At 45.3% G+C, this 19267-nt stretch overlaps 1 protein-coding gene and 1 pseudogene across 4 annotated transcripts in view; one reads left to right on the top strand and one right to left on the bottom strand.

Moving 5' to 3' along the window:
- The window catches only part of EGFLAM (EGF like, fibronectin type III and laminin G domains), a 207631-nt gene that overhangs the window by 171546 nt on the left and 16818 nt on the right, over window positions 1-19267 (top strand). For 3 of the 4 annotated variants that reach the window (XM_031003504.3, XM_063700784.1, XM_004058922.5), the window contains 4 exons: window positions 1356-1467; window positions 5307-5423; window positions 8436-8616; window positions 18464-18542. In XM_031003504.3, coding sequence (XP_030859364.3) covers window positions 1356-1467; window positions 5307-5423; window positions 8436-8616; window positions 18464-18542 — 489 coding nt within the window. Of the gene's footprint in view, window positions 1-1355; window positions 1468-5306; window positions 5424-8435; window positions 8617-15678; window positions 15868-18463; window positions 18543-19267 lie in introns of those variants that run through there. The other variant, XM_004058923.4, reaches the window with a different exon arrangement.
- Window positions 73-572, bottom strand: LOC115931284 (large ribosomal subunit protein eL27-like; annotated as a pseudogene).

Here is a 19267-nt window from a genome sequence, read left to right as displayed (position 1 = left end):
TAGCCATTATTATATCTGTCCATCCATCCTTCTTAATTTTTAAAAAAAATTTTAATGACCAAAACAAAGTATCTAAAACTGCAGCTTCTCAAAGAACCACTTGTTCTTGCCCATCTGTTCCTCTCTTCAAACTTGACTTTGGCCTCCCATTGGGCCTTGTGGTTAAGAGCAGTCTCTGAAGACATCTTTACTGATAACAGTTTTGTCCAAGGGGATATCTGGTGGCTGTAGGGGCGATCTGAGGTGCCATCATCAATGTTCTTCGCGATGACAGCTTTGCGTCGGAGTAGCATCTGGCCAGGACCACCAACAGTTTCCCAGGTTTCAGGAACTTGCCCTTTTCAACAGCAACCACTCAGACCTATAGCAGAAAAGTCCTTCTTATTTTTTATGCATTTCAAAGTATGTTACAGACATTGGTATGCCAAATAATTTGTTTTTTACATCATAGCTCTTATAATTTTTCTCTTCCTCCAAGCTTGTGTGCAATTATGACCATATTTTATCTTCATGCCACCTCTCATCTAGAAAACCCATTTCACCAGACTCACTGAACCCCATTTCAGGCTCATTGTAAGGAATAAATAAAACAATAAATGCAATGCTCCTACTGTATGAAGGCGTCCAATAAATAGTAGGTAATCCTGCTGTTGTTACTAAGCAGTAATTAGTGTTTTCTTTTTACTGAATGGATTGGTGTGCCTAAGGTTAGCATTAGTTTCCTCGTGGCTAGATTGACAAAAATGATCCATAACATGCTAACCCATGCTTGGTTTCCTTCTATGTTCGTCAGGGTTCTCCTGGGAAACAGAACCAATAGGCTATAAATAGACATGTAGAGAGATTTATCATGAGGCATTGGCTTGCATGATTACGGGGGCTGAGAAGTCCCATGGCCTGCTGTCTGCAAGCTGGCAGCCCAGGAAATTTAGTGGTGTATTTCCAGTCCAAGCCTGAAGGCCTGAGAACCAGAGAGCCCATGATGTCCGTTCCAGTCCAAGTCAAAGGCCCAAGTACCAGGAAGCTGATGATGTAAGTCTTGGTCCAAGTCTGAAGACCAAAGAACCAGGAGCACTGATGTTCAAGGCTAGAGAAGGTGGATGTCCCAACTCAAGAAGAGAGAGCACTTCCCCCCTCCTCTTCCTTTTTGTTCAGTTCAGAGCCTCTGCAGATTCCATGATGCCTGCCCAGGTTGGTGAGGGCAGATCTTTACTAAGTTTACTGATTCAGATGCTCATCTCTACCAGAAACACACTCACAGACACACCCAGAAATAATGTTCTACCAGCTATCTGGGCATTCCTTATCCTAATCAACTCAATACATAAAAATAATATCACATCTTCCTTCCACAGGAGTGAAGATCCCCTCACCCTGGGCAACTGGCACGAGCTTCGTGTATCTCGCACAGCTAAGAATGGAATCTTACAGGTGGATAAGCAGAAGATAGTGGAGGGAATGGCAGAGGTAAGAACAGTACATCTTTTCTCTTGATGGTTAGTGTGAGCCAGGTTACTGTTTTCTGCCTGTCTTGGTAGAAAAGCAGCAGAGTGTTGTGGTTAACTACATGGACTTCAGTGCCTGTGTGAAAATCCCAGCTCCCCACTGGGCAGATTACTTAACTTTTCTATTGCTTAGCTACAAATGGGGATAATAATAGTATGGGCCTCATAGAGTTGTGAGGATTAAGTGAGTTGATACCCAATACGTTTAGCACTTACAAAATTGCCTTTCACCTCTTCGCCTCCCAACTCCGCCTTTGTTCTTATCAGCTACAGCAAGTAGTAGGTAAGAACATGGACTCTGGGGTAGGGCCTGTGGTGCATGGGGGAGGCCTGACAAGAACAGGCTGTAAGTCCAGACTCCTGGGGCTCAAAATCTGGCTCAATTACTTACCAGTGGTGTGAGCTCATACTGGTTACTTGACCTACCAAGATTGTTTTTCTTGTCTCAGCATTATCCTCTTATCAATGGGGATAATGGTGATGATAATAGTGCCTACTTCACAGAGTTGTTGTGAGAATTAAAATAATTGTACATGTGAAACACAACAGTACCTGATGCCAGGTCAGCACTAAATAGCTTTACATAGTAACAGTAGTGGTGGTGGTGGTCGTGGTGAATAGTGTATGGTTATGGACTCAAGAGGATAGGATTTCTACTTAAGTTTATAACTTTCCTCCGTGATTTTAATTCCAAGGTTATGTTCAAAGAAGAATAACATTTTTAAGAGGAAGTCAGGGAGATTTGCTTTAAACTATAGCCTGCTAGGATTCTGCAAACACACACACAATTTACAGTTCCTTAAAAATAGAAGGGACTTTAGATTTGCCAATATCTTAGTTCCCACCAGTTTTCATTCTGTGTAAAGGAAGATTTGCAAAGGACATTGACAAATTTGGGTATACTAATAAGCAAATAGACTAGTAGAAAAAAGAAAAGGAAAGAAAAGAGACTTTCGCTGGGGAAAGAGGTACTTGACTGGAGAGAGAAGAAAAAGGGACACATGTGTCCAGAAGCCAGCCTGAGGGACTGCAGTGGTGGGAGGACCAATTGGAACCAAGGGCCTCTTTGGGAATGAGGGGAATCCCAAATTGGGTTCTGTTTCAAGAGGTGGGCACCCTTCACACCTAGAAAATGCTCTATATATATCTGTGGAAGGGAGGAAGGGTGGGGGGCAGGAAGAAAGGAGGGGATGAATGGAAATTGATTTTAAATGGAGAACCAAAGTCACTTCTGGTGCAATCCAGAACATCCTAACAGCCGACTTTAGTCCAAGACAGAATTAGAAGCTCACGAGAATACACCTCGCTGTCTGTTGGCTTAATGATATAAATCCAATTGTATCTCTATAGATCTTAGTTGCAAACATCTGTGAAACAGGAACAAAAGCTGAGGATGGGAACATTTGTCAACAGTAGGGGCAAGGTCCATGATTATAAATAAGTTACTCTTCAGGACACAGTATTTACTATTAGGATCTAAGAGACAACACATAGGTAAAAACCACACCTCAGAGTTTCTATCACTGCACATCAGCAAAAGAGCATGAAACCAATACGGTGGCACCTACACTCTGCCTTTTGGCTTTTTTACCTCTGGCGACATGTGGGTGAATGGAGCTGACTGAAGTTTTAAAGAAAAAGGAACCCACAGGAAGGTGTGGCTTTGGTGTGTGCATTGGAGGGACATTCTGCTGAGTCCACTGTGAACCAGGAGTGGGAAGGCCAATGTCTGATCTCCATATGCTAAACCTTCATCAAGTCTTTTCCACAAGGAATTCTGCTCCCCCGCTGTCCATATCATGTTCGAAGTGTGGCTGACAGGGCAGTGGTCTTAGAGCTCAGAGACAGGTAGGGCAGGGGTTAGAGTACACTTTGAGGGGCTAACCCAGGACCTAAGCACCTAAGAGCCTGTGTGCAGACTAAACCTGACCACCAGACTGCTCAGCTGGCAGCTCTGAGAAACAGCAGAAGCCTGGGCTTGAGTCCGACTATGCAAGACGCGTGGAAGAGCAGTGCTTCTGAGGCTTTCAGGAAACTCCAGCCTGGAAGTTTGCTCAGCTTTGCAGACTGCTTCCAACCAAGCCAAAGTATAGGATCCAGACACAAAACCCCTCACTGCAGAGCAGGCCTGGCTTTGGTGGGATATGTTTTCTTCTCTCCTGCGGTCCCCCTTGGGCATGGCAGCTGCAGCCCTTCCACTTGTCAGCAGGAGGGTGCTGCACGAGGATTTTGATGAGCAGCCAAAAGGAACTGCTCCTCACTCCACGAGGCCCCGCTGCTGGACGCAGCCATAATGCAATTTTTTTTCCTAGCAGCCAGCTGCTCTGAAACCTCCTTGACCCTGCATCCTTCCTCCTTTCCTCTTTCCATCTTATTTTAGCTTTTGTGTAAGAGCAATGACAAGTGAAAGATGCCTGTGGGTTTGTGGTGACAGTTCCTGACTGGTTCAGTATTCTGCTGGGCCACAAGAATTCCTGAAAGCCTTTATACTTCTTTGATAACCTCCTAGTTAAGTAAGAACCCTCAAAGCTGCCAGAAGGCTATTGACAGAAGGCATTTTGGTCTATTAATCTAATTGAAATTTCCCTGGGCTACCTGGCTGGACCCAGCCATAGGGGCGCTCCCTAAGATAAACAGAGCTTCCTCCTCCATGACTCGCCTGTCTTGTCTTCTCTACCCTTGACATGACCCCAGATTCATTCTCCTCCCTCTGGCCAATGATCTTCCAAAGCACAGACCTCTCTCTCCTGCTTAAATCTCATTGCTTTTTGGGTAAAGTTCATGCTCGTAATGTGGTGTGTAAGGCTCTGCATGCTCTGGCCCCCTCTCGCCTGTGCCTTATACTCACATTCCCTCTAAGCCCCAATGTCTTCCAGTTTCTACAATGTTAACTCTTCCTTGACCACCTCCCCTACTCCCTGTGTCTAGGGTAGGATATGAGACTCCCATGTCCGGCACCCAGGTGCACCCATAGCCACCTGTACAGTTCTTCCCAGTGCTGATATCACCTGCTCTTTTACTTGTCTGTATTCCCTGCTTGCATAAACCCCTGCAGGGCAGGACTGGGTCTTTCTAATTTTCTGCTGTTTGTCCAGCACTTAACATAGTGGCTGGGGCATATTGTAGTATGTGCCTAATAATATTTGTTAAATAAATGATCAAAGCTGCTACTATTTGTATTTATTTTATTGTAAATCAAAGAAAACAATAACTTGACATTACCTAAAGTGTGTTCATTCCCAGAGCTCTCGAATGTAAGGATTTCTCACTCATGATACATATCCACCAATGGTTAGCTGCAGCTGTAATCTGAGATCTGGGCTGAAGGAACAGAGGGAAGGAGAAAAGGGCATGGTGAACTACTCTCTGGCTCTGAAAGCTTCTGCCCAGAAGTGATTCTTTTCTCTTCTGCTCATGTTTTATTGGCTATAAGAAGTCACACAAGCTCATCTGAGCCGACAGGTTGGAGGCAATCTTCCTGTGGGGAGGGGTACCTGTGAACGGTAGTGCAGTCTGCCACAGTCATCATGACATAGCTATGAGGTAGATACAATGACTCCCATTTTGCAGACAATGAAATGAAGTCTCAGAGACTTTAAGATGTTCACCAACATTCAGGCAGGTGGTAAGGAGCAATGAGAAACACTGTGAAAGTGAAGCCCATGTGTAGACAGATTGTCATGATGGGTCTCGAGGCTCTGTCTACCATTTTGTTCCCCAACAGGGAACCGAAGACACATTTGATCATTTTGAACATCTGTTTTAAAGTCATACAATGCTTTGTTTTTAATCTTTTGGCAGGGAGGCTTCACACAGATTAAGTGCAACACAGACATTTTCATTGGCGGAGTCCCCAATTATGATGATGTGAAGAAGAACTCGGGTGTTCTGAAGCCTTTCAGCGGGAGCATCCAGAAGGTACAGGCATCTCTTCCTCATGTTTACTGGGCCACCCAGACTGTAGACAAAGAAAGTGAGGATTATGATCAGTGTCATCTGCTGCACCCAAGAAAGACACCTTGAGAAAGTTTTAACATTTTTTAAAATTTCTATTTTAATGCCCACAGCATGGCTTTCCAACCTCACTTTCTTAGAACATCTGCTCCTGGGTCTATGCCCGGCAGACATTCCATGAATGCTACTTGGTGATGATGAATTTTTATGGCAAATCTACCAAACTATATTAGGACTGCTGAGGGAGTGAAATGGCATCATGTGTCTGCAGATACTTCCACAGTAGGGAAGGAGGTGGACGGAGGTGAATAGCAACCTTGGCTCTGCGCTTCTCTTTTGCGGTACTTTGCAGTTTGCTCAACATTAGAGCCAGTGCTCATCCCCACCCCTACACTTTAGCAGTTGGTGTTCATTGATCATGTAACCAAGCTCTTAAGAGCATAGATTAAAGAGTTCTTCCCTAGAAGGTTCAGGAAAAAAACATTCAGTGAAAGATACTGACTCCCCGCTCTCTCTCTTTTTTTTTTTTTTTTTTTTGAGACCGAGTCTCGCTCTGTCGCCCAGGCTGTAGTGCAGTGGCGTGATCTCGGCTCACTGCAACCTCCACCTCCTGGGTTCAAGCGATTCTCCTGCCTTAGCCTCCCGAATAGCTGGGATTACAGGCGCCTGCCACCACGTCCAGCTAATTTTTGTATTTTTAGTAGAGACAGGGTTTCACCATGTTGGCCAGGCTGGTCTTGAACTCCTGACCTCGTGATCTGCCCACCTTGGCCTCCCAAAGTGCTGAGATTACAGGCATGAGCCACTGCTTCTGGCCTGCTCTCTTTTATTCCTTCTCTTGGGGCTGCCCATGATCTCTGTGGTTATGAAGTCATGCTCTGTCTGCAGCAGACCTGCAGCTTGACTCCCCAGCCCAGGTGGGCAGAATCACCAAACACTGGGAGAACAAGGATCTGAAGAAAAGCATGTTTAGTTCCTGGGTGTTAGCTTCATCCTGTTTTCCTTTAGTGACCAATGGTGGCTAAAGGATCCTTTTTGGACCTGAGATGGAGCATGAGGGAGGCTAAGGTGAAGGAGGAATGATGAAAGAAGTCCCTCCTTTCAATGAAAAGGGCCCCTGGTACTGTGACCATTTTATCTCCCATCGCAGTGTCAGGCCCAGTCAACATTTGCTGACAGTCACGTGTCTCCCTTTGTTACTGAACTTCGAGGTCTGTGATACCTCAGTTCAGACCATTCTCCCCCATGAGTGGGATTCGCCATGCTTAACCAGGTGTTTCAGATTCTCACCTAGGAAACAAGCTGGGATGCTAAGACGTTTCCCATCCTCTGCCCACTCTTCTCAGGCTGTGCCCTCCCCTTCACGCAGCACACACAACCCTCTCCCTATCTCCTGCTAGAAAGACCACCCTCTCTTGCCTGATTCATGGGCTGGGCCATGTCCTGTAGAGAACAGTGCCATTCTTGGCTTGTCTCAGCACGTATTACGTAGTTTCATGGTCCTTCACTTGCAGCCTGAAAGGGGGAGATTGTAGAAGGATCCTGGCTACTTTCTAGCAGCTTCTCAGATTCAGGACTGGGGAAAAGTTTTCTCTCAACTCTCCCAATGCTCTCCAAGGGCCAGGCAAGCCTTTGGAAGCTTAGATTCGTGGCAGGAATTGCCATTGCTAACCTCTTATAACCCCTGGGCAGTGGGGGTTCTCCTGGGAGGTGTTCTTACTGTCTCGAAGTTCTGCAAAGCCAGCAACAGTTCAAAGTAAATCCATATTCTGAATCAAGGGCTGGTAAAGTTGGATCCATTTATTTGGGGCTAGGGAACCCAGTAGCCCCTCCTCATAATTTATCAGTTTCACTAGAGTCACATTGCAGGGCAGAAGGTGCAAGGGAGCTCTTGAGCACCAGTAAATCCATGCACAGTGGGGTAAAGAATGCGACCTGTGTTTCACTTTTGTTTCTTAAGTGGGGAAGGGAATGTGCAGAGGGAGGGGATTCAGGAACGTCAGAGAAGGAGGATAGCAGGAGTGAGTGGGACAATCGGGGAGGTCCAGCTGATGGAATTTTAGGAGACTGCTTGAGAACATTAGTTGGAAACATAAAGGAGTACACTAGGAAGTGTCTCTGGATTCCACAGCCACCGGGAGCCAGGGTGCCCTGTTTGACTTCCGCCTCCGTAACACTGTGTTTTGCACTCTCCCCACTGTGCTTTATATACCAGTGTCTCCCAGCCTGGGCTGCAACTTCTGAGGTGACTCTCAAAAACTTTTTAAAGTTACTGACGACTTGGTCTCACCTTCAGAGATTCTGGTTCAATGGGTCTGGGCGGGTCTGGGCATTAGTATTTCTTAAGAGCCCGCCAGGTGGTTCTAATGTGCAGCTGGGTTGAAATCCGAACTTTGTAGTTCTTGGGACTTCTTTACAACCTAACCGAGTGGCCAGTCTTCCGGAACCAGAGGAGCGCGTCGCTTCGCAGATTCTCCCAAGTGGATCAACTTGGGATCACTTCAGCTCCTGCATAGATGACAAGACTATGAAAGTAGAAACTAGGCCTGGCGCGGTGGCTCACACCTGTAATCCCAGCACTTTGGGAGGCTGAAGTGGGTGGATCACCTGAGGTCAGGAGTTCGAGACCAGCCTGGCCAACATGGTGAAACCCCATCTCTACTAAAAACACAAAAATTAGCCGGGCGTAGTGGCGGGTGCCTGTAATTCCAGCTACTTGGGAGGCTGAGGCAGGAGAATTGCTTGAACCCAGGAGGCAGAAGTTGCAGTGAACCAAGATTGCGCTACTGCACTCCAGCCTGGGCAACAGAGAAAGACTCCATCTCCAAAAAAAAAAAAAAAAGTGGAAACTGGACTTAAAAAAATTTTTTTTTAATCTCCCTATGTGTAGCTCAGGTTAATGTGCCAAGGGAAGCTTTAGAAGACTACAAAGATGTTTCTCAATTCCTGAATTTCTTTATGTTTTTCTCTCTCAAGATCATCCTGAATGACCGAACCATCCATGTGAAGCATGACTTCACCTCGGGAGTGAATGTGGAGAATGCGGCCCACCCCTGTGTGAGAGCCCCTTGTGCCCATGGGGGCAGCTGCCGGCCCAGGAAGGAGGGCTATGACTGTGACTGCCCCTTGGGCTTTGAGGGGCTTCACTGCCAGAAAGGTACGCTCAGGGGTCTGAGGCACAGCTCCCTGGAGGGAGTGGAAGGAACGGACAGCCAATTGGGGGACCACAACTCTTAATGGAAGAGTTGTAACAGTGGTACAACCATACTGGTTATTTCGATCAATTATTTCAATAACTTATTAGATGATTATTTATAAACTACCATAATTCCTTAATAAGAGTTAAATGCTGAAATACTTCTGCTAACAGTGAGTAAATAGGTTCCCCACCCTCTGCCCTGGCTCCTTCCTTGAGAATCACCTCATAGTCTAGCAACCCAAGAGTTAACCCATAACAGAGTAGGGGTTTCCAGGACTTTTGCATCTGAGCCACTCCCAGAGCCTATCCTGATAGATGAAAGCCTATGCTTTGTAGACTGATAAATATTTTAACCCCTGTCTGTGCGTGCTGTATAGGAGAAACCTTGCCCAAATATGCAAAAACACAAATTATACATTAGTTGCTCCAAACTAAAGTATGCATAACCTTCTGTATAGTGCTGTTTTTTTAGGCTATCAAATTGCTGTGCCTCAGTTTTCTCAACTGTAAAATGGGAATAATAATAGCAGTATTATTGTGTGTCTAACACAGAGGGTTATAGTATTGACTAAATGAGACAATGTATCCAGAACATTTAGAAGAGGGCCTGGTAAGTACTCAAGCAACCAACCAATACTGGTCATTATTATTCGTGGGGAGAAAAATAAAATCCATTAGCAGGTGCTGTGGGCTACTCAGTTTCCATCTTGCCCTAGACTGAAAGCTAAGGCAGGTCATAGACCATGAGACCCTGCTGGACTTGCTTTCTGTACCTGCTTATGGGAAGCTGAGGACACGGCCCTGGTATCTAGAATAGGCTTCCCACATATATCCATCATGTTGGGCCTTCATTTTTCAGTCTCAGTGTGGCCTTACCTGCCCAGGAACTTAAAAAAAAAAAAAAAAAAAAAACAAGCCTGGAAGAAATAAAGCAATGAGCCTCTGAAGGAATGTGCACTGTCTTTCTTGTTTCCAGGTTCTTGATTTTTATCAGAATTAGGGCTTAGAGGAAAACTATAAATTACTAGTAGTTATGTTGGTATATGGAATGGTAGGAGAAGTCATTTTGTCATTTTGCAGCAGTCTTGGAAAATATGAAAGATGCCAATTTGCCAATTGGAAGGCTTAGTAGTATTTCTTATGTTTAAATGAATTTGAAATCTGCATGGCAAATCTTCCTTGTATTTTTAACAAGGGAGAGTAATTGATTCATTTGTGAATTATCCTGATTAGAATCCTAACAAGCAAATTGCTGTTTAGCTAATAGGTTGTACTTACAGAGATTTAGCTGAAGAGTGGCTCATTCATTCAGAAAATTGGGTTTGGATTTCACACATCAATGTTTGAATTTACTAAGGCTCCAATTTTACCACAGGAGCTTCCAATTTGTGCTTGCCTTATATCTAACCTTAATGGTCAATATATAAATCCCGGACTCAGATGAAGATTTAGCACTGGAAATTAAAGGGAGAAAGAAAGGATAATGTGTGATCTTGTTAGCCCTCATTTCCTGCTGCAGGACATTAGCCGTAACAGGGATAAAGTGCTCACATTTATAGCTTTGTAACTATAGGTTCAGGTTCAATGAGAAGCAAATCTTACCCGAATGTTGGGGCAGATCCCAGGGAGCACCTGGATCTGGCAAGATCTGTGGGAATGGATGATGGCAGAGGGAACTGCAGGACATTGGGGACTCTTTTCCTGCAAAGCAGTCTAGAACCAAGATTGGAACCCAGATGAGCCAGCAGCCACCCTCCATGTTGAATTAGTATCGGATTGTGTTTTGAAATCAAGATACTGCTTCTGGGAAGATGGCAAACTTTCCAAATCCTGAGAAGGTTCATATATCAGAGGTATGGCCCCTATCCCATAATTTCCTTTCCATCATAATGACTGGAGAGGATTAATGGGGCTCTGCAACAATTTTTCCAGCTCCAGCAGGTACCAATTGTGGGCAGTTTCCATGCCGACTGCTATAATATTGGGGAAAACATTGAGTCCCATTGTAAGGATTGGAAAGAAAAGGAAAAGAGATGGGCGATTATGTTGTTCCATAGAGATGCAAGAGAATACATAGAAAGTTTGCGTAAATCCTTGGTTTGAAAGACCAAGAATGGGGAGAAGCCATCCTTGGTTGTCAGAAAGAATCCTGTCTCATCCAGCAAGGTGATTTTTAGCCTCATATATTTAAAAGTTGGGGTTTTTTTCTGCCTCATAATCAAACCATGTTTCAAAACAAGAGCCTGTTCCCAGTATTCCTACAGAAGTTAAACCGGTCCTTTTACATGGAGCAAAATGGTATAGAAATAACCAGCACCAGCGCTCATCCAATCCATACCAAAGGGCACCTTCTTCATGAGGAATTTTGTTTTCTGGATCGTCAGTGAGTCTGGGTCTTTTTCAGCCTCATCAGAGAGTGTGACAAGTGAGTTCCACAAGGGCCGTAGTTGGACAATTTGACACTTGTTCCCACCTCTTGGTAACCCAGGAGAGCAGGGGCCAGAAACTCAGACAAATCCTGGAGCAGTTCCAGGTGCTTGGACTACATGGTGGTTTCAGGGCCCCCGCTTTTCCCTGTGGGGTTGGGGGCAGGAGCAAGAAAGCCTGACCCAGACCAAGGGGTGCACTGAGCTCCCACTGAGCGTCTGAGATGCTCTTGGGATGCCACAGGCTTCCTGTAGCAGTGGCCACTGCAGAAACTCAAACCTGTCTGTCCCACCTTCAAGACCCACCAAGACAGGAGAAGCCAGAGGTTCTTCTTACTCCCAGCTGTGATTTCAGGTGCCAAGAAAAAACATAAGGTTTGACCTTGGGGGTCCCCTTGCCTTCCATTTGGTGGTTTCCGTTTCAGGCATCTTCTCCACCCCATGCACTACCCCAATACCTAGGCCCCCTTTTTTCTCAACAAGGCCTTCCCCATCAAAAATTACTTCCACACTTAGAGATTTCTTTCCTTTTTTCTTTACTTGCATCCAAGTGGACCCATCCTGTGTCCCAGTTCCTCAGAGCTTGTGTATCTAAGTAAGTTACTAAAATGTTCTAGAAGAATTTCACAAAGCTCATGTAAAAAACTAAGTTCTGAGGAATATGAATCGCTGCTTTGTACACACACACACACACACACACACACACACACGCATTCACGTACACGAAATGGGAGGAGGCTTCTATGGTGAAATACATTTGGATAATCCTGAGTAAACAGACAATTCTCTCTCTTCTGCAGAATTTCTCAGAGCCTTTGCTATGCTCTGAGTGTCTAAGAGGTGAGTACAGGACACAGATGTTTTCTCTGGGTTCTCCCAGTCTATAGTGGACAAGTCACCTGGGAAACTAAGCTTTGGCCCTTGCTTCCCTTCCCTGTGTTACTAGAACAGCTTCAATTCAGACAGTGCAGGATTCCACAGGCCACTAGACGGCGGTGTTTCTCTGTAGCAGGTGGCCCCGCATAAGACAGAGCCAATAGCTGTTGAGACAAAGCTAGGGTTAGTGCCTGTACTCATCCCGGGCGCACAGTCCTTAAGTATCCAATGCTGCCTGATCAATACTGACCTACCACACATGCAACATTTAGGGCATTTATGTTGTGTTTACTTGAGTCACATCATGTTCCAGGGTCTGATTTGGGTGATTTGTTTGTTTTAGGTCCCAGTGTATATACATAAAAAAAGCTTCTGTAAATATAAGAAAACTCTGTATATAAAACCACAAATTAATAAAACACATAAATTATGCAATGTAAAGGGAATTTCTCATTAATATAATTTAATATATTAAATGTTATATCATTTATTATATTAAAAATTAATATACTAAATTTTTATATTTAATATCAATATATTATTTGATTTTAAATATTAAATTATATTAACATAATATGTTGATATTTAATACTAAATATGAAAATTTAATATATTAATTTTAATATATTTAATTTAATATATTAAAGTATATTTAATATATTAAAAATAAGTCATTTCAAATTAATTGGAAAAGAGAGGTTATTTAATGATTGTTACACAAGTAATTCGGTTGTTATATAGGAAAAAAATTTCAATTGCGTTTATCTTACAGATGAATTAAAGAGTGAAACATGCAAACATACACATTAAACAAATACCCAGACTCTTTTCGCTGCAGTCCTTCAGCTAATGACCATGTTGGCTGTTCCCAGTCCCTCATTCTGGTCATTTTCTCCTGTAGTAATTGGAACTTGTAATAGCACAATTCTAAGATGGTTGCCAAGATTCCTGCACCTTTGTTAGGGAACCAGGAGCATAGGAGAGCCAGGGTGACAACATTAAAAAAAAAATCAACTCCATCTTAAAACTAGCAAGGTACATTCCTTGTCAATCACATGGTCATATAAGATGTCTATGGCTAAAGAAGCAGCTTAATAATGTCTGCAAAGACAAACCCTAGGACAACCAAACATTCAGACGCCCTGATATCGCATAACAATATATACTTTTAAGATGATTAGAGTCAGGCCAGGCGCGGTGGCTCATGCCTGTAATCCCAGCCCTTTGGGAGGCTGAGGTGGGCGGATGACCTCAAGTCAGGAGTTTGGGACCAGCCTGGGCAACATGGTGAAACCCCATCTCTACTAAAAATACAAAAATTAGCCAGGTGTGGTGGTGCATGCCTGTAATCCCAGCTACTCGGGAGGCTGAGGCAGGAGAATTGCTTGAACCCGGGAGGCAGAATTTGCAGTGAGCCGAGATCCTGCCACTGCACTCCAGCCTGGGTGACAGAGCGAGACTCTATCTCAAAAAATAAAAAATATAAGATGATTAGAGTCATGCTTTGATGTACTTAGGCACTAAAATGCGAAGGATAACTTCCTTTAGAAAACATTTAAACCAACTACAAGAGCCAAATTCAAGGGGATTTCTTTCCTGTGGATGGTATATCATTAAACATCCCCAGAATGGGAGATCTGGGGGTGTTTAGTGTAGATGTTGGTCTTCAGATAGTTGAAGGGCTGCTAGTTTAGGGAAAGGTTTTGTTTGTTTTTACTTTGTGGCTACCGTCAGCATCCTATAATAAAGATCTCTGTACCTAGTAGAATGGTCCAGCACAGGAGCATGCCACCTTGTGGAAGAGTGAGCTGCTCATTGTGGGAAGTGTTTGCTCTGGCAGGATGGGCATCCATCAAGGATGCTGCTGAGAGGAGCCCTGGTTGTTGGGGAAGTTAGCCTTCCATGCCCACAGGGCCCTTTCCTTTGCTAAGGTCCTGTGAACGTGGGAAAGAAACAGTGGTCCCTTCAACTCTTTTTTTTTTTTTTTTTGAGATGGAGTCTAACTCTGTCACCCCAGGCTGGAGTGCAGTGGTGTGATCTTGGCTCACTGCAGCCTCCACCTCCCAGGTTCAAACGATTCTTCTGCCTCAGCCTCATGAGTAGCTGAGATTACAGGCATGCCTTACCATGCCTGGCTAATTTTTGTATTTTTGGTAGAGACAAGGTTTCACCATGTTGGCCAGGCTGGTCTTGAACTCCTGACCTCAGGTGATCCACCCGCCTGGACCTCCCAAAGTGCTGGGATTACAGGTGTGAACCACCACACCTGACCAACTCTTTATAGTCTATTGGGAATTCCAAGCTCCTCAAATGGAAAATTTGCTTTGCCTGGACTGCAGGGCTTCTGGCTTGGAGGCTGCTGTCCACTGGGGTGTTTTTCTGTGTGTGTCACCAGATGGCACAAGCTTTTAGATATAAATGTAAGAAAATGAAAAAAACACATTTCAACTAATCAGTGAGGCCATTGCCACAGAAAAAAGGCAATGTAGAAAAAATTAGGTATACTGGAAATGGTAGAGAGAAGTGGGGAACAGGAAGAGATTTGTTAAAGGATACAAAATTACAGGGAGATAGGAGAAATAAGTTCTGGTGTTCCACAGCACTATAGGATGACTATAGTTAACAATAATATATAGTTTCAAATAACTGGCAGGAGGACATTGACTGTTCCCAGCACAAAGAAATGATACATTTTGAGATGGGATGGATATGCTAATTGCCCTGATCTGATCGATATATATGTATCAAAACATCACTATGTACCCCATAAATATGTAAAATTATTATGTGTCAATTAAATTTTTTTCAATAAATTAAAAGCAAAAAAATTAGGTATAGGGTTAGGTTAAAATATAATCATGTTGGCCAGGCACAGTGGCTCACACCTGTAATCCAGGCGCTTTGGGAGGCCCAGGCGGGTGGATCACCTGAGGTCAGGAGGTCGAGACCAGCCTGGCCAACATGGCGAAACCCCAACTCTACTGAAAATACAAAAATTAGCCAGGCATGATGGCACATACCTGTAGTCCCAGCTACTCAGGAGGCTGAGGCAGGAGAATCGCTAGAACCCTGGAGGCAGAGGTTGCAGTGAGCCAAGATCGTGTCACTGCACTCCAGCCTGGGCAACAGAGCAAGACTCTGTCTCAAAAAATAATAATAATAGTAATGTTTACAACATTTAAAGCAACTACAAAGAGCCAGAAAGGGCTCAATGGTCACTTCAAGCTCTGATGATTTTGGATGTGATTATTTGTCCCTATATATACTCACTTAAATGAAGCATAGTTTGACTATTTTTTATTCAGTGGTGTTGTTTCTCGAGGGTGCCTCTGCCTTTGTTAATCAGAAAATAACCAGGGGTCTGGAATCTTGCAAGGGGGGGGGGGGGTGGGGTGGGAATGAGGGCGATATTTTCCACTAGGGAGAGAGAAGAGGCAGCTAGCTGGCTTATCATTCCTTTTTCACATGCAGCCTACAGCCAAGAAAAGTAATAATCATTGACAAGGTAAGTAACTTGAGCAAGGAGCTGTTTCTCTAGATTTAAAAGAAATGTAGATTGTCAGTTGAAGGTGAGGGAGCCTCAGAAGTGTCAGACAGCTGATTCTAAACATCTTCTTGGTCCACCGCCACCCCCACCTTCATTAAGCCGAGAAGAGGCGGGGAGGCGGGTGGCTGGGTGCCAATCATGCTGAGGAGAGATTTCCAGTGGTTCCCCGCGGGGCTCATATTCACATTCCCTAAGAGGACGTTCTGGACCCTCGGGCAGAGCTTTGTGAGAGAAACAAGGCTGGCTTCAAGTGATCTGCAACCAGAGTAATTGGGATTTGACAAGGACTGTGAAAGGCTGACTGTCCCTGTTCTCTTTCATGCTGGCACCGGGCAGAGTGTGGGAACTACTGCCTCAATAGTAAGTACAGTAAGAGAGACTGCGAGAGCGCTCTGGGCTGGGGCCAGGGCCTGCCAGGGCAGGCCAACCGCATGCAGGGGGACCCGGGGTGAGTGGTGTGGAAGCTGGGACATGCCTACGTGTGGTGGGAAGCCTCCCCACCGGCCAGCCAGAGGACACTTATCGCCTGAGCTGGGGGCTGAGCCGGCAGCTGCTGGGGGCGCCCACAGACCCCCTCGGAAGCTCATGTGCAGAGCTGATGTGTGGCAGGCACGTCCCGACCCTTGCAAGGAGTTCGGGGAAAGATGGCTGTTGGCCACAGGCCCACGGCCACGGCCAACAAGAGCAGGGACAGGCTCTGGCGGTACCTCTCCCCCGTGGGGGTGAGCCAAACCCACCAGGGACTCCTTGGTTCCGTTTAGCTCCGGGAAGGCCTCCCCCACCGCTCAGCTTCGATCTTCTCTCCTCCTTCTCCCTTCCCAGCCATGGTGTCCTGAAACGGGGGGCCCGCTGCCCCGGCTGAGAGCTTCCTTCCACCTCCTCCATTTTTGCACTGTTACCTGCCGCTGTATCCTCCTTCTCCCTGGCATTTCTGTCTATTCCTCTGGGTCCATTCCCTCCCCTCCTTTTCCGGCGCCGCCTTCTTTCCTTTTCTGTTTCCCGTCCTTCCTCGCCCGGTGGCTGCCTTCTCTCCCGGTTGTCTTCCTCGGCACTTTCTTTCCTCCTCTTCTTGCTGCAGCGTCCCTTCTTTCTCATTCATCCCACCCGTTTTCCTACTCGGCTCCTTTCTCGTCCTCTTGCCATTTTGCCCCCCAACTCTTTTTTCCTCCCTGTTTCCCTTCCTCGTCTCCTCTTCCTCCTACCTCCCTTAGTCAGAAGGGAGTGGCTGGGGGTGCAGCCCCAAACTAAGTGACAAGAGCCCTTCACCTCCGGCCCTGCTAGGCCCTTGCAGCCTCAGGCCCTCTTCCAGGGCTATGCTGCTTCAGAGAACCCAATTTCTTGGGTAGTTACCTCCAAAATTGTCTTTTAAATTTTCTGTTTTGTCCTTTGCTTTTCTTGTTTTCTTTCCTCTCTTCCTTTCTTTTTTAGTTTTTATGAAAGGCTCTGGGAAGCTGCCAACATAGGGACTTGTACTTGGGGGCCCATTGTCATCGGCTTTGCTGTTTCCGCTCTTTTTTTATGTTTGAAGGTTAATCTGTACGAATTTTCATAGTATCAAATAATTCTACATTTCCTCTCTGGGGTGGAGAGTCCTTCGTTCAGTGTCTTCTTTGCACCAACCATGTATTTTCGTGAAGCTATAACGTGTTTTATAAACCTTCTTATTCTCCCTCATTTTGTACATTTCTTTGAATTTGAGATTTATTCTACCTTAATTTCTTTAAACCACCATTTCTGTATCTTTCCAAAGAGGAAAGAGATATTGCTGTTATTTCTCTAGCAGAAATCCCCTAGCCTCATCCCCCGTTCATGACATCACACACAGCTACTTAAACTCTTCTTTTGCTAACTATGTGTAAAAGGGTAATTCCTCAGGAAAACAAAGTGATGAGAGTTTGGGAGGAAGAAAATGCATTTCTAAAATATTGGAAAGTTGAGAGGGGGGCCAGAAGCCAGAATTAAGAAGAGCCGGTCAGTTTCAAGGCCTAGTGCTCTCTTAACTACGTGATCTCAGGCAAATCCTCCATGCTTTCTGCTCCTCACTTTCTTCTTCCATAAAATGAGAATAACCAACCCTTCCCTTCCCCCATACTACCTGCTACTTCATGAGATTGTAGTGAAGATCTTGTGAAATAGACCAGGCACAGTGGCTCATGCCTGTAATCCCAGCACTTTAGGAGGCCGAGGCGGGTGGATCACCTAAGGTCAGGAGTTCGAGACCAGCCTGGCCAATGTGGTGAAACCCCATCTCTACTAAAAATACAAAAATTAGCCGGGCTTGGTGGCAGGTGCCTGTAATCCCAGCTACTTGAGAGGCTGACACAGGAGGATTGCTTGAACTCAGGAGGTAGAAGTTGCAGTGAGCCAAGATCGCACCATTTCACTCCAGCATGGGCAACCAGAGTGAAACTTCGTTTCAAAAAAAAAAAAAAGATCTTGTGAAATACACTGGAAAGTGATCGGAAAGGCAGGAGTCCAAGCCTCATTCATAGTGCTTTAGAGTCTCTCGAAGTCCTAGCTTAAAAGGTTCTGCAGCAAATTAGCTTTCAAGAATCCTAGTGGGCCTTATTTAGGGATTTGTTTTCTCTGCCTCCCTAGGAGAACATCTGGGGTTATCCCCAGCTGCTCCCCACATGGCCCAAGAGCTGCTCTTTGGCTTCCAAGAATAATTGGGAACAGTTCAAGTTTCAGCACGTTGTGAGGCCTTCTCAGCAGCGCTGAGGCCAGTGGCAGGGACAAGACTTCCCCAGGAGGGAAAAATGGGGGAGAAGCCAACCCCAGGCCATGGGGTTGGGCAACTGTGAACCTGGCCAAATATGCGTGCAGCCGAAGGGAAGGGGCTGATGAATTGTTAAACATCTATTTCCAGGAGCTGGGTGTTTTCCTGCCATGTGTGTGAGTGCAGGGGTCAAGAGAACCACATACTATGTAACCTCCTTTTTCTGTTCTGTCCCAGCGATCATAGAAGCCATTGAGATCCCGCAGTTTATCGGCCGCAGCTACCTGACGTATGACAACCCAGATATCTTGAAGAGGTAATAAGCTTCAACAGGCACCTTCCTCAGCTTTCTGGGGGTAAATTTCTCTATATCTTTCTCAGGGCTTTTTTTTATATTTCATGCCAGAAGATAATTCTCAAAGAAGACCATTCAGCCATGGCCTCAGGGGAAAAACACACACAACATGAAATAAACATAGAAACTAGAGCAAAATAAAACAAAAAACAAACTAAACTTGAGAAATTGACCTTTCAAATAACCCTGTTACAAACAATCCAGTATCTTTCTGGTCAAAGGGACTGCAGAGAGAGACACGACTGGTCCCAGAGTTTCCAGTATTCAGGCTTCGAGAAGCAGTGAGAATGTGATGTTCCTGAAGCCTGAGTGATGACTATGATTCTGTGAGCAGGGCAGTTCCATGCTGTGCCGTGGCCAGAGTGTGCAGCTCTGACCTGGGCCAGCAGCGGAAGGACAGACAGATCCAAGCCCATTCCCTGCTGAGTCCATACCTACCCTGCGTCTTCATCAGCAAAGGTCTCTTGTCCTCTTCAGGCTCTGGCCAGTTCAGTGAGAGGCTTCTCAGCTCTCTTCATGTGGATACAGGGAAATGCCCAAGTCACAGCCATGGCATCTCACCCCTGGTGGCAGAAGTCTCAGCCCTGGCGTGGAGTCCTCGCTCTTGGTTTGGAATAGCCTTTGACATGGCAAAATCCTCAACTCGGTCAAGCTTGTCTTTGGCACTTTCAGTTTGCCCCTTATCT

Source organism: Gorilla gorilla, chromosome 19, assembly GCF_029281585.2.
Source record: "Gorilla gorilla gorilla isolate KB3781 chromosome 19, NHGRI_mGorGor1-v2.1_pri, whole genome shotgun sequence".
Taxonomy (NCBI): domain Eukaryota; kingdom Metazoa; phylum Chordata; class Mammalia; order Primates; family Hominidae; genus Gorilla; species Gorilla gorilla.
Note: the sequence above shows the minus strand (reverse complement) of the source record. Positions and strands in the feature narration are given on the sequence as shown.